Source organism: Balaenoptera acutorostrata, chromosome 17, assembly GCF_949987535.1.
Source record: "Balaenoptera acutorostrata chromosome 17, mBalAcu1.1, whole genome shotgun sequence".
NCBI classification, from domain to species: domain Eukaryota; kingdom Metazoa; phylum Chordata; class Mammalia; order Artiodactyla; family Balaenopteridae; genus Balaenoptera; species Balaenoptera acutorostrata.
In genome coordinates, this window is record NC_080080.1 from 41,851,969 (window position 1) to 41,865,313 (window position 13,345).

At 37.0% G+C, this 13,345-nt stretch overlaps 1 protein-coding gene across 4 annotated transcripts in view; it reads right to left on the minus strand.

The window, feature by feature from the left end:
• Positions 1-5,532: 5,532 nt before the first annotated feature.
• DPY19L4 (dpy-19 like 4) overlaps positions 5,533-13,345 on the minus strand; it is a 60,737-nt gene continuing 52,924 nt past the window's right edge. For 3 of the 4 annotated variants that reach the window (XM_057532043.1, XM_007164933.2, XM_057532045.1), the window contains exons 19-20: positions 12,261-12,419; positions 5,533-9,561 (exon numbers count right to left, since the gene is read on the minus strand). In XM_057532043.1, coding sequence (XP_057388026.1) covers positions 9,397-9,561; positions 12,261-12,419 — 324 coding nt within the window. In that variant the 3' untranslated portion in view covers positions 5,533-9,396. The remainder of the gene's footprint in view (positions 9,562-12,260; positions 12,420-13,345) is intronic. The other variant, XM_007164930.2, reaches the window with a different exon arrangement.

The following is a 13,345-nucleotide window of genomic DNA, read 5'->3' on the forward strand; positions in this document are numbered from 1 at the left end:
TTTATCTCCCCCTTAGGGCTAACCCTTGAATAATTAATTTCTTTTTTTTTTTTTTTTTTTAATGAGGATCTTGAATCAGATGCGTATGTTTGATTGATTGATTGATTGATTGATTTTGGCTGTGTTGGGTCTTCGTTTCTGTGCGAGGGCTTTCTCCAGTTGTGGCAAGCGGGGGCCACTCTTCATCGCGATGCGCGGGCCTCTCTCGTTGCGGAGCACAGGCTCCAGACGCGCAGGCTCAGCAGTTGTGGCTCACGGGCCCAGCCGCTCTGCGGCATGTGGGATCTTCCCAGGCCAGGGCTCGAACCCGTGTCCCCTGCATTGTCAGGCAGATTCTCAACCACTGCGCCACCAGGGAAGCCCTGAATAATTAATTTCTAATGCAACACAATGCTTTTTAAAAGACAATACTGTATAGGAGCTGTGAAAGTGCTTACATTGCTTTGTATTAGGAACTGGACAAAAACTTAATGTGAGAAAATAATAGGTTACATTTACAAAACACTAGCTATGTAGCAAGAACTTAAAATGCTTTACTTAAAATCTGATTTTTATTTCTCACCACTTACCCTACAGGGTAAACATTATCCTCATTTCATTGTACTTTGTCACTGTGGTTATGAAATCCACTAAATAGTATTATAACTGAATATTTGCATCAATTACTTGGGCCTATTTTTTCATTTCTATAGGACATTTATCAGACTGACAAACAGCCATTCCCTCATTCAATAGCTCTAGTCCCAAGTTTTCAGCTAAGCAATAATTCCATTAATTCTATTTCTTTAACAATATACTATCAAGAGAGAAAGTTGATTAGTAGGTACTGTAAATGACCTGCTAAATTTTTCTCCAGTCCTTAATTGCCTTAAAGTTTACATATACACTCCCACAGTTGGAATGGCAGTGTGAGGAGCCCCCTTGAAAAAACCTAACTGGTGACAATGATTTTTTTTTAATTAATTAATTATTTATTTATTTATTTATTTATGGCTGTGTTGGGTCTTCGTTTCTGTGCGAGGGCTTTCTCTAGTCGCGGCGAGTGGGGGCCACTCTTCATCGCGGTGCGCGGGCCTCTCAATATCGCCGCCTCTCTTGTTGCGGAGCACAGGCTCCAGACGCGCAGGCTCAGCAATTGTGGCTCACGGGCCTAGTTGCTCCGCGGCATGTGGGATCTTCCCAGACCAGGGCTCAAACCCGTGTCCCCTGCATTGTCAGGCAGATTCTCAACCACTGCGCCACCAGGAAAGCCCTCCGACAATGATTTTTTAAAAAAACAACCACTTAAAAAATCTCTGGAAATTGATCTAAGGACATATAGCAAATGAAGAAATATTTATTCCAAAAAATCTGCTAAAACTCTGTAAGAACAGCCAGTGCCTGTAGCATTTGACCCCCATGTGGTATTGGAATCCTCCCTTTTCCCTCCAGCTCAGCATGATGGAAACTCCACTCCAGGTGTGTACAGCCCCTCAGTACCCAGCCAAGGGCTACAGTATCTTCCTGAGAGGAGTAGGCTACCAGAATTTCTCATCTCCCCCAGCCACGTGTTGTAGAGGCTAAATTCCAAGCAAGTGAAGCCAAGAAATGAGGGGCTACCTTCTTTCACTTAGTCCCCACTTTTAGAATAGAGCCTCTACCTCAGGCATGACACACTGAGAATAGTGGGCCCCTGATCACTCTCCCCCCAGCTAATTTGTAAGACAGAGTTTCCAAATTGGGAGAGGCATGTCAAGAAGACCAGACCATCCCCACCCAGAAGCCTGCTCCTAAAGTAAGAGTGTCACTCAGACACATAACTCTGTCTCCACTCCCAGCTCCACAGCTGTGGCTCAGTGATTTTGCCTAGGGACAGAACCAGGATGTAAAGCAGAGCTCCAAAGCTATCCCCAAAGGAACTGACTTTATTTGAAACAGAGTGTAGGAAAGATCAAGTCTAAGCGGATTCCAAACAATGGATATTTTGATGGAAAGCAACTAAGAGGAAGCTGGTAGCTTTTTAAGAGATACCAGCTAAACCATAGGCCACCTAGCTTACCAGACAGAACCAGGGAAACAGACAGCTAAGAGCCCTCCTAGCTTTAGAACAAACCAAAAACATTGTTTCCTAATACTACACTTCAAAGGAGCCAGGATTTAATTGGATCAGATTGTGGTGCAATTTACGCCCCAGGGGATTGTTGAAAACTAAATAGAGCAATCAGCTGATGACTAGTGGAGCTTAACAGCTGGATAGGGTCAAGGAAAGATGGTAAGGAGCCCTACTAAAATCACTGTCATGCTAGAGTGTATGTGTACATGATCAAGGCAGTGACATCTGAGGACCAATAACAGAGGCTCCACAATGTGGAGGAAATAGACATCACTAAAACAGTCCATCCAACACTAAGGAAATAAGCCATCTATAATTAACAAGCTCCAGGGGACAGGGGGATGTCAATATCCAGAGTTGCTATAAACAAAGAATATCAAAGAGAAAGAAATTATTTTTTAAAAGAACCAAATGGAAATTCTGAAGTTGAAAAATACAGTAACTGAAATGAAAAACACAGCAGAGGGGCTCAACAGTAGATTTTAACTGACAGAAGAATTAGCAAACTTGATAAGAGATTATGCAATCCCAAGAACAAAGAGAAAAAAGATTGAAGAAAATTGAACAGAGCCTCAGAAAAATGTGGGTCACCATTAAGCACACCAACATATGTGTAATGGGAACATAAGAAGTTCCAACTTTGATTTTTTAAAAACTCTTTTTTTAACACATTTTTAAAAAATTTATTTTATTTATTTTTGGCTGCGTTGGGTCTTCGTTGCTGTGCGTGGGCTTTCTCTAGTTGTGGCGAGCTGGGGCTACTCTTCGTTGCAGTGCATAAGCTTCTCATTGCGGTGGCTTCTCGTTGCGGAGCACGGGCTCTAGGTGCACAGGCTTCAGTAGTTGTGGCACGCGGGCTCAGTAGCTGTGGCTCATGGGCTCTAGAGCGCAGGCTCAGTAGTTGTGGTGCATGGGCTTAGTTGCTCCACGGCATGTGGGATCTTCCCAGACCAGGGCTTGAACCCGTGTCCCCTGCGTTGGCAGGTGGATTCTTAACCACTGTGCCACCAGGGAAGCACTGATTTTTAAAAAACTCTTAATGTATATAACCAAGAAGCTGAACAAACTCCAAGTAGGATGCATACAAGGAGATCTACTTCAAACACATCAAAGTAAAAACGCTGTTATCAATAACACCTAATGTGAATAACAATGCAATCAAAATGAAAAGCATTTGTGCTTCAAAGGGCACTACCCAGGAAGTGAAGTGAACCCACTGACTAGAAGGAAATACAATTGTCCCTCCATATCCACAGGTTCCTCATCCCAGGATTCAACCATGCCATGATTTAGATTGATTGGTTTAATATGCAGATGCCAGACCCCCAGATACAGAAAACTGACTGTTTTATGCCATTTTATACAAGGGATTTGGGTATCTGCAGGGTTCCTGGAACCAATTCCCCAGCGTATGCCAAGGGACAACTGTACGGTTGACCCTTGAAAACATGGATTTGAACTATACAGGTCCACTTATGTGCAGATTTTTTTCAATAAATATAATACTATGTTTATGTTCTGCAGTTGGTTGAATCCACAGATGCCGAATCTGAAGATACGGAGACCCTCTATGGGCCTTGAGTATCCACAGATTCTGGTATACACGGGGCATGGCGGGGCGGGATCCTGGCACCAAACCCTCATGCATACCAAGGGACAACTGTATTTCCAAATTACATATCTGGTAAGGGATTTATAATCTAGAATTATAAAGACCTTTACAATTCAATAATAAAAAGACAACCCAGTTTAGAAATGGGCAATTTATAAATGAACATTACTCCAAAGAAGATATACAAATGGCCACTTAACACACAAAAAGATGTTCAAAATCATTAGACATAATGGAAATGTAGATTAAAACTACAATGATATACCACTTCACACCTTACTACAATGCCAATAATGAAGAAGAAAGATAATAGCAAGTGTTGGTGAGGATGTGGAGAAATTGGAAACTTCATACATTGTTGGAAGGATTGAAAACCAGTCTGGCAGTTCCTCAGTTACTACAGTTATCACATGACCCAGAAATTCTACTCTTAGATATAAATCCAAGAAAAATGAACACATATGTCCACCCAAAAACCTGTACACAGGGACTTCCCTGGTGGTCCAGTGGTAGAGAATCCGCCTTTCAATGCAGGGGATGCAAGTTCGATCCCTGGTCCGGGAAGATCCCACATGCCACAGAACAACTAAGCCCCTGCACCACAACTACTGAGCCTATGCTTTAGGGCCCGTGTGCCACAACTACTGAGCCCGCTGCTGCAACTACTGAAGCCCACGCGCCTAGGGCCCATGCTCCACAAGAGAGAAGCCACCGCAATGAGAAGCCTGCCACTGCAACAAAGAGTAGCCCCTGCTTGCAGCAACTAGAGAAAACCCCATGCACAGCAATGAAGACCCAGTGCAGACAAAAATAAATAAAAAAATAAATAATTTTTAAAACCATAAAAACTTGTACATGAATATTCATAGCAGCATAATTCATAACAGCCAAAAAAGTGGAGACAACCCAAATGTCCGTCAACTGATGAATGGATAAACAAAATGTGGTATATCCATACAATGGAATATTATTTGGCAATGAAAAGGGATACATGCAACAACATGAATGAACTTTGAAAACATTATGCTAAATGAAAGAAGCTAGTCACAAAAGACCACATATTATATGATTCTATTTATGTGAAATGTCCAAAGTAGAACTTTCTGTCCAGAGACAGAAAGCATATTAGTAGAATTTGCTTGAGGACAGAGTGGTTGTGGGTGATAGCCAAAAGGTGTGGGGTCTCTCTTTGGGGGTGATGAAAATATTCTAAAATGGATTGTGATGATAGTTGCACACCCTGTGATTATACTAAAAACTGTTCAATGGCACACTTTAAATAGGTGAACTGTATGGTATATAAATTATATCTCAATAAAGCTTCAACCAAAAAAGGTTCATATATAAATAAAAGACAACTTAAAATTCTAAGAAGAATTCTATTATAGAAACAAAACAAGGAGTGTAATTAAGCATGAAATAATTTCATTCTTGATAGAAGTACATTTAATGTTACAAAGTAAACTAGTTCATAACCCAACTCTTTTAAAGGATTTATGTTTACTGAAATTAACTTTTATTCTTTTGCAAAGATGTAGCCTTAGTTACAGGAAGAACACAATCTAAATATACATTGCTGTAGATGTGATTCAAGAGTCAACAAACATAAAATCAGTTGTATTCATCTTTGTTAAATAGCTGTACAAAGCTATTAATTTAAAATATGAAAGGGTTGTTTATGAGATATCTTACCCCATAAGTATGGAATGCATATTTCTTTTTGATACTATTACCTCACTAAATACAGTGGTCAGATGTTCAGTGTACCTCTTATAAAACTGCACATAAGGGGCTTCCCTGGTGGCGCAGTGGTTAAGAGTTTGCCGGCTAAAGCAGGGGGCACGGGTTTGATCCCTGGTCCAGGAAGATCCCACATGCCACAGAGCAACTAAGCCTGTGTGCCACAACTACTGAGCCTGCATGCCCCAACTACTGAAGCCCACGCACCTAGAGCCTGTGCTCTGCAGCAGGAGAAGCCACTTCAATGAGAAGCCCGCACACCGCAACGAAGAATAGCCCCCGCTCGCCGCAACTAGAGAAAAGCCCGCGCACAGCAACAAAGACCCAGCACAGCCAAAAAAAAAAAAACTGCACATAAGATTATATATACCAAAATTAGAATGTTGCAAATTCTAAGAGACTTCTTAACAGAAATGATTCAGAGATGCTTTTATGTTAAATTCAGCAAATATGGTTCTAAAATGCTCCCCTTTTTTTTTATTATGGAAAACAAATATAATGCTTAGAAACCTTAATGGATGGAAAATGGCTGAATCAAATACATTCCTTTGCAATTTTCACAACTAACTTTATTTAAAGTATTAATTTTACACATTCAAAAACTAAATAATGAGCTATTATTTCAATAAGAAATTGTTCAATTTTACTTGCAACTTTTCAGAGCTGTCATTTTAATACATATTGGGATCTAAAACTATTAGCAAATAGCAACAATAGAGAATATATATTTTAAAAACTGGACAAATGAGATAATACATTGAGATGTAAATCAGGAAGTAGTTATTTGCTTTACAATAGGTTCTTAAATACACAGAATAGTTCATAATATATGCCTTTTAAATATTCATGCATTTAACATAAATTTACCAAGAAATTGACTTACATACAACTTTTAGAAACCCCAAAATTTTATAAAGAGAGACACTACTTTTACCCACAAAAGGCAACAAAATGTTTTAACAGTTCAAAAACAGAAAGGGCCAAAAAACAATTGATTTCCCCAAAACAACAAAGTTTAATAAGATGGCTATTCACTGTTCCTTTCAAGAAATTAACAGCCTATTTTTTTAAAGCATATTTTTCAGCCCCAACTTGTAACACACTTTGACCTCCATTTCTACTTTTCCTTGAATCAATCTAGACTGTACGGAAGAGTGTCATAACATTAGGCTTTTACCAATTTGGGTTAATGTCCTGAAAAAACATGCTGTTTATATATTCAGAAAGTAATGAAGAAAAAAATTTAGAAGTGCAATGCATACTCCATAGGCTGTGAAACCCTACCAGTCTAACAAAAAGCACCCACACAGATGCCAAAGTTAGAGAAAATATAAACCAGCAGAGTCAATATCATACATCTTATCAAGTAAGTTTTACTTGTTCGATTGTTTGACATTTGAGAAGCTAAATAAATTAATTTAGCAGGCTAGAAATCCCATCACTACCCTTAACAAAGATTTGCTTACCAATGAATTAAAGTTAATAGTGAAAATAGCATAGTGAGGATTCTTTCTCTGTGCTTAATGATGAGGAAAAAGTTACCAAACTTTTCTTATGAAAAAGTAAGAAATGGATAATTGTTTTTGAAAATAAAAAGTAAACTTTTATTTACTTTTAACCTTCTTGTTTTAACCTCCTTATTAAGGCACTTATTTCAATAGTTTTGCAACATCAAGGGCAAAGTATCTACGTTTTGTATTTCTTTGAGAAATTCCTTCTACCCCAAACCCATAAATTTTGCCCCTTTCACAGTAGATCTTTATTGTCATACCTAACAACTGTAAGTTACCCAAATGGAATTACTTGCAGAATTCTTAATCATTTCTTACTCTACAAATAAGGAAATTAATTAAATGCTCCTCAAAGTTTTCTAGCACTATTGTTTTAACTATAGCTAAGATAGAAGCAAATAAGCTTATCTTTCATACCCAGTATTATTATTTCTATAATAAAGTTCACATTTTTCTTTTCAACTGATGCTGAGTGAAAAATTCATTATTTAAAAAATTCAATTAAAAACTTATCCAAACCTATTTTATTTAAGAAATAAGTTGACAGAAGCAAAAGCAACTTACTAATATGTCAAAAACAAAAACAAAAAACATACAACAATCAAAACTAATTCAGCATATTTGATCATAAAGTAAATCAATAAAAATTCAATTAAATATTTCATGCTACGTAGAAAGTAGGTTGTTCTATTTCCCTTTCAAAATATGCAAGCTGACTTTTAAATTACATTATTTTACATGCTCCCTCTAATTGTAAGTACTACCCTGTGACTATTCACTGTGTACTTAGGTAACTATGGTAATATTTTTGTAAGGCTTGATGCTAAATACTAGTGACTCACTATTAAGATGTACAGAGAACCTGAAATAACCTGCCTGTAGCTATCTTAATATAATTGTTAAAAGTTATATAAAAACGTGAAATGAGAACCAATAAAACTAATGCACCAGACATATGACACTGCCATCAAACAATTCTTAAGCTCCAAAAGAACAAAACATCTTAGAGCTAATCTAAGAATGCATGTGCTTTTGTACTTTTAAAATATATATTACAGAAAATAAAGAAAATGGAAAGATGTTCCTTTCTAATGTAGTAATTTAGAGTAATGAAATTGCAATTTTTACAACACTCTAACAAGTGAAAAATTTTTAAATCTGTTCACTTAACAGGTGTATAAGGTAAAACTGAACATGTATCCCATCTTATTAAAATGATACATCCATCCTGAATTTCTTTATAAGGCCAAATTAATCATTTAGAATTTCTTTTAATTAATAATTAAAAATATGAAAACATTTAACTTAAAGGAACATAACAGATTGTGGAACTGTGCTCTGAATTTTATTATAATTGTCATTTTGCTCTTAATGTTGAAGATTGTATCATCATTTCATAAATAATAGCACTTGTGTTTTATCATAAATACACCTCTATGCAGAGGTATGTTGAACAGCATCTGCACATATCTCCAGAAATTGTTGCTCATTTTAGTTGCTCATATTCTCATTCTGATAAAGATTTAATTTTTTACTTAATACTTCAATGGGAAACATGTGAATAGATTATATACTCCATATCCATATTTTTTAAAAACCTAAACAACATTCTTTTATTTTTTTCTTATTTTTAAATTTTGAACATTCTTTTAAATGTCTGTTTTAAAAAATACATAGGTAACAAGAGTTACTGTTTTATCATGATTCAATTGGTATCAAATTTATGGGCGTAAGTGAAAAAACTAACCACTTAATAGTCATAAAGTGATGAAATGCAATATCATACACTGTATATTACTAAGAAAATGCTCATTTACATAAGCAGCAGATGAGGAGAGCAGTATCATGGAAAATCTGGATATATCTTTATGTATATCCTTAAAAATCACTTTCCTTTATATAATTTCCATTTTAATTTAAATGCCACAAATTTTCAGTGAACATTTAAATTAGTTTTTGATTGTAATATTTCAGTTCTATTATACAACATGAAATACCTTCAGAAACTGCCTTGAGGGAAAGAGTAATTCTTTCCTTCTATTCTATATCACATTAAGTATTTATTAAATGTTATATTTGAGATATATACTCTGACCTTGAACATATTCAAATTCAAGACTAATGTTATGATGGAATGAAGATTTATGAGGAAAATTTTACAATAGTTTAGAAGGTAAAATCTTTAAAGACCATGTAGCAATAAGGAAAACACCTGGCTGGAATGATGCAGAGCGGCAGATTTGACATTTTACCAAAGTACAGTAATGTTTGATCTTCTTCCCCCCACAGAATTCTAGATCCAGTTAACAGCAGGAGGGGAAAAGCAGCAGCAACATTTCAAACGTCCATACTCTGATTTCCAAAAGACACCACGTAGGTAGAAGAAAATTGCATTTTACTTCAGGTGGTATAAGTCTTTGAAACGAAGGCTCTGCTATTTTTCAAGACTGAAAGGATATCACAGTGTTGATTTTATATACAAAGTAGGATCTGTTCCAGTATACTCTAGTGAAATAATTCACATAAGGAGAATAGTTAATTTTGACCTCATGACAAAATCTTCCATGTTTTGAGTAGGTTATCTTGTCACCTTCTTCACAAACCACCTATCAAACGATATGAAACAAAATATTAAAAAGCTTATTAAGCTTACAGGAGAAATGCAATCAATGTACAAGTGATGATGTTTATATGAAAAAAAATATTATTGCTAAACATGGACTATCTCACATTAGTTAGCAAACATCTCATATTGTTCAGCAAATAAAAGCCTCTTCATAAGAGTTACCATGTCCACTAAATTCTTGAGCTTCCCATTGAGACTGAGAAATCAGTATAAAGTGTTTTCCAATTTTTAAAAGATTTAATCCTAAAATTAAAAGGCTATGTCTCCATAGTCTACTATCATTCCTCTGAAGAACCTTATCATGGAGCCTACCAAGGCTGAGAAATGGACATATACTCTTTTTTTTCTTTTTTTTAAATTTTATTAATTTATTAATTAATTTATTTATTTATTTTTGGCTGTGTTGGGTCCTCATTGCTGGCTCTACAGCACAGGCTCAGTAGACGTGGCACACGGGCTTAGTTGCTCCACAGCATGTGGGACCTTCCCAGGCCAGGGCTCGAACCTGTGTCCCCTGCACTGAGAGGCGGATTCTTTTTTTTTTTTTTTTTTTTTTTTTGACTTTATTTTTTTATTTATTTATTTATGGCTGTGTTGGGTCTTCGTTTCTGTGCAAGGGCTTTCTCTAGTCGTGGCAAGCGGGGGCCACTCTTCATCGCGGTGCGCGGGCCTCTCACTATCGCGGCCTCTCTTGTTGCGGAGCACGGTCTCCAGTCGCGCAGGCTCAGTAGTTGTGGCTCACGGGCCTAGTTGCTCCGCGGCATGTGGGATCTTCCCAGGCCAGGGCTCGAACCCGTGTCCCCTGCATTGGCAGGCAGACTCTCAACCACTGCGCCACCAGGGAAGCCCAAGAGAGGCGGATTCTTAACCACTGCACCAGCAGGGAAGCCCCGGACATATACTCTTAATGTATATTCATACTTTTCTCCTTGTGCAGGACTGACTCACATTAGTAAGCAAGTTTCTGTGACTTATCCAGTACAATCCTTTACATTTTCACCTTAATGAGGTTCACTAAGATAGCTTAGCTAGCTTGAAGAGTTTTCTATAATAAAATACTAAATATTATTCTAATGCCTAGAAAAGATGTCAGAGAGTCAACTTTAAGAATAAAAGGATGGGGACTTCCCTGGTGGCGCAGTGGTTAAGAATCCGCCTGCCAAAGCAGGGAACACAGGTTCGAGCCCTGGTCCGGGAAGATCCCACATGCCGCGGAGCAACTAAGCCTGCGGGCCACAACTACTGAGCCTGCGCACCTAGAGCCCGTACTCTGCAGCAAGAGAAACCACCATGATGAGAAACCCGCGCACCGCAACGAAGAGTAGCCCCTGCTCGCCACAACTAGAGAAAGCCCGCGTGCAGCAACGAAGACCCAATGCAGCCAAAAATAAATAAATAAATTTATTTAAAAAAAAAAAAAAAAAAAAGAATAAAAGGATGGATTCGCTTTAAGTCCATGCCAGGCATTACACGAAAGAAGAAGTAACCTGATCTCCAAAATGGAGCAAGAGGGTAGCCAAGAGCAGAAGGAGAAGGCTCTAGATAGCATATGGCAGTACAGCAGGAATTACTGAATACCTGATGCTTACTAAAGTTCCATTTTGTCACCAATGAAGCCAAAGACCACAGATATCAAGTGCCAACAGAGAAAATTCAAAATACATGCAGCAGAAAACAGAATAAGTTTATAAGATTAAAAGGTCATGAAGAGAGGGAAAGGTGGAAATCATAAAAACTAATTTCTCGGGACTTCCCTGGAGGTCCAGTGGTTAAGACTCTGCGCTTCCACTGCAGGGGGCATGGGTTCGATCCCTAGTCGGGGAACTAAGATCCCACATGCCGCAGAGCATGGCCCCCCAAAAAAAACCAACAAACTAATTTCTCACCTCCAAACTGGTCTGGGATGATTATGACAAAGAGCTAATTAATTAGGAAGGGACAGAAAAAGTCTTGGCTGCAACCTGAATAGAATATGCACTCCAAACAAGAATGACCTACTGAACTTTGCCTAAGATCCTTCACCCCCAACTTTCCCAGGAGTAAAGGCACCCTTTCCAGTGCCTAATTATCAGATATACAAACACTAATTACCAGATATGCAAACTCCCCTGTCAGTCTTAGTTGCCAGGTATACAGTATACACTGTAGGCTGAGAAGTAAGAAAGCTTGGTAAAATAGCTAAAATCAATGAAAAATTAAGATACAGTTAAATCCTAACAACTAAAGTAGCTCTGAATACACTAATGTTTGTGGATAATAGGGACTCAATGTACAGGACTGTGTCAATTTAGTAAGCAATTTTTCTAGATATGTATCAAATTACAAGAAAGTTCTCAACATAAGAATATAACAAAACAAACGGCTGCTCTTTATGTTAAAATAAAATCATCATTCAAAACAAACTATTTTTTTGTTTATAAATGTTGAACATGCACAAGTACACGCAACAAATAAGGAATCGAGATATTGGTAAACTTTTTTTTTTTGCAAAATTGCCCAACTTTCCTTTTGTACACTGAAAAAATAGTTCAAACTACTTTTAATAAGCTCCCCCCACTGTTATATAACTTTTAATTATATTCTTAGTTAAGTTCCAAAAATAAAGCTTGAAGATACTTTTATAGGTTTAAATAAAGTCATTTTTCTCAAAAAAATTTCATTTTCCGAATGGTTACTTACGTGGCCATTTGCAATGTCTAATAAATCTTTAACCCTACAGCCTCTCACAGGTCCCACCTCACTGCAGATAGCATCTTCTACAATTAGGTAATTAGCCTTGTAGGATGTCAGTATTTTATAAATATCCTCAGCAGATCGCTTTGAATAGATTTGATAGATCTGAAAGAATATAATTAAAACAACAACTTTAAAAAACATTTAAAACTTCTGTTTATCAAAATTATACATTAAGCATCTACTACGTTCTTAGTACTATCTGTGGAAAATAAAGATATTCACTAAGACTTGATTCCTTCCCTCAGGAAGCTCATATTCATCTGCTATTGGCCACTTGTGTATCTTCTTTTGAGAAAGGTCCATTCAAGTCCTTTGCCCATTTTTCCCCAGTTTTATTGAGATATAATTGACATATAACATTGTGTAAGTTTAAGGTGTACAACATGTTTATTTGATATGCTCATATGTTGCAAAATGATTAGCACCATAGCTTTAGCTAACACCTGCATCATGTTACATAATCGCCATTTCTTTTTTGTGGGGAAAACATCTAAGATCTACTCTCAGCAACTTTCGAATATACAATACGGTGTTATTAACTATAATCACCATGCTGTACATTAGATCCCTAGAGTTTATTCATCTTATAACTAGAAGTTTGTACTCTTTCACCAACATCTCATTTCTCCAACCCTCCCAACCCCTGGCAACCACAACTCTTCTGTTTCTATGAGTTCAGCCTTTTTAGATTCCATATATAAGTGATATCATAGAGTATTTGTCTTTTTCTATCTGACTTACTTCACTTAGTGTAATGCCCTCAAGGTTCATCCACGTTGTTGCAAATGGCCTTTGTCCATTTTTTTAATTGGGTTGTCTTTTTATTATTGAGTTGTAATTGTTCCATTACTTTTTTTTATTACCATGTATCATAGTATTTTATACTCATTTTATACATGAGATAAAGTCAGTGAGGTTAAAAATAATTTGACCCTTGTCACAAATACTGAAAGAACAGGGATGCATGCTTAAAACTCATGTCTTGATTACGTGGTGTTTTTCATTACAATTTTGCTGACCTTATTAGA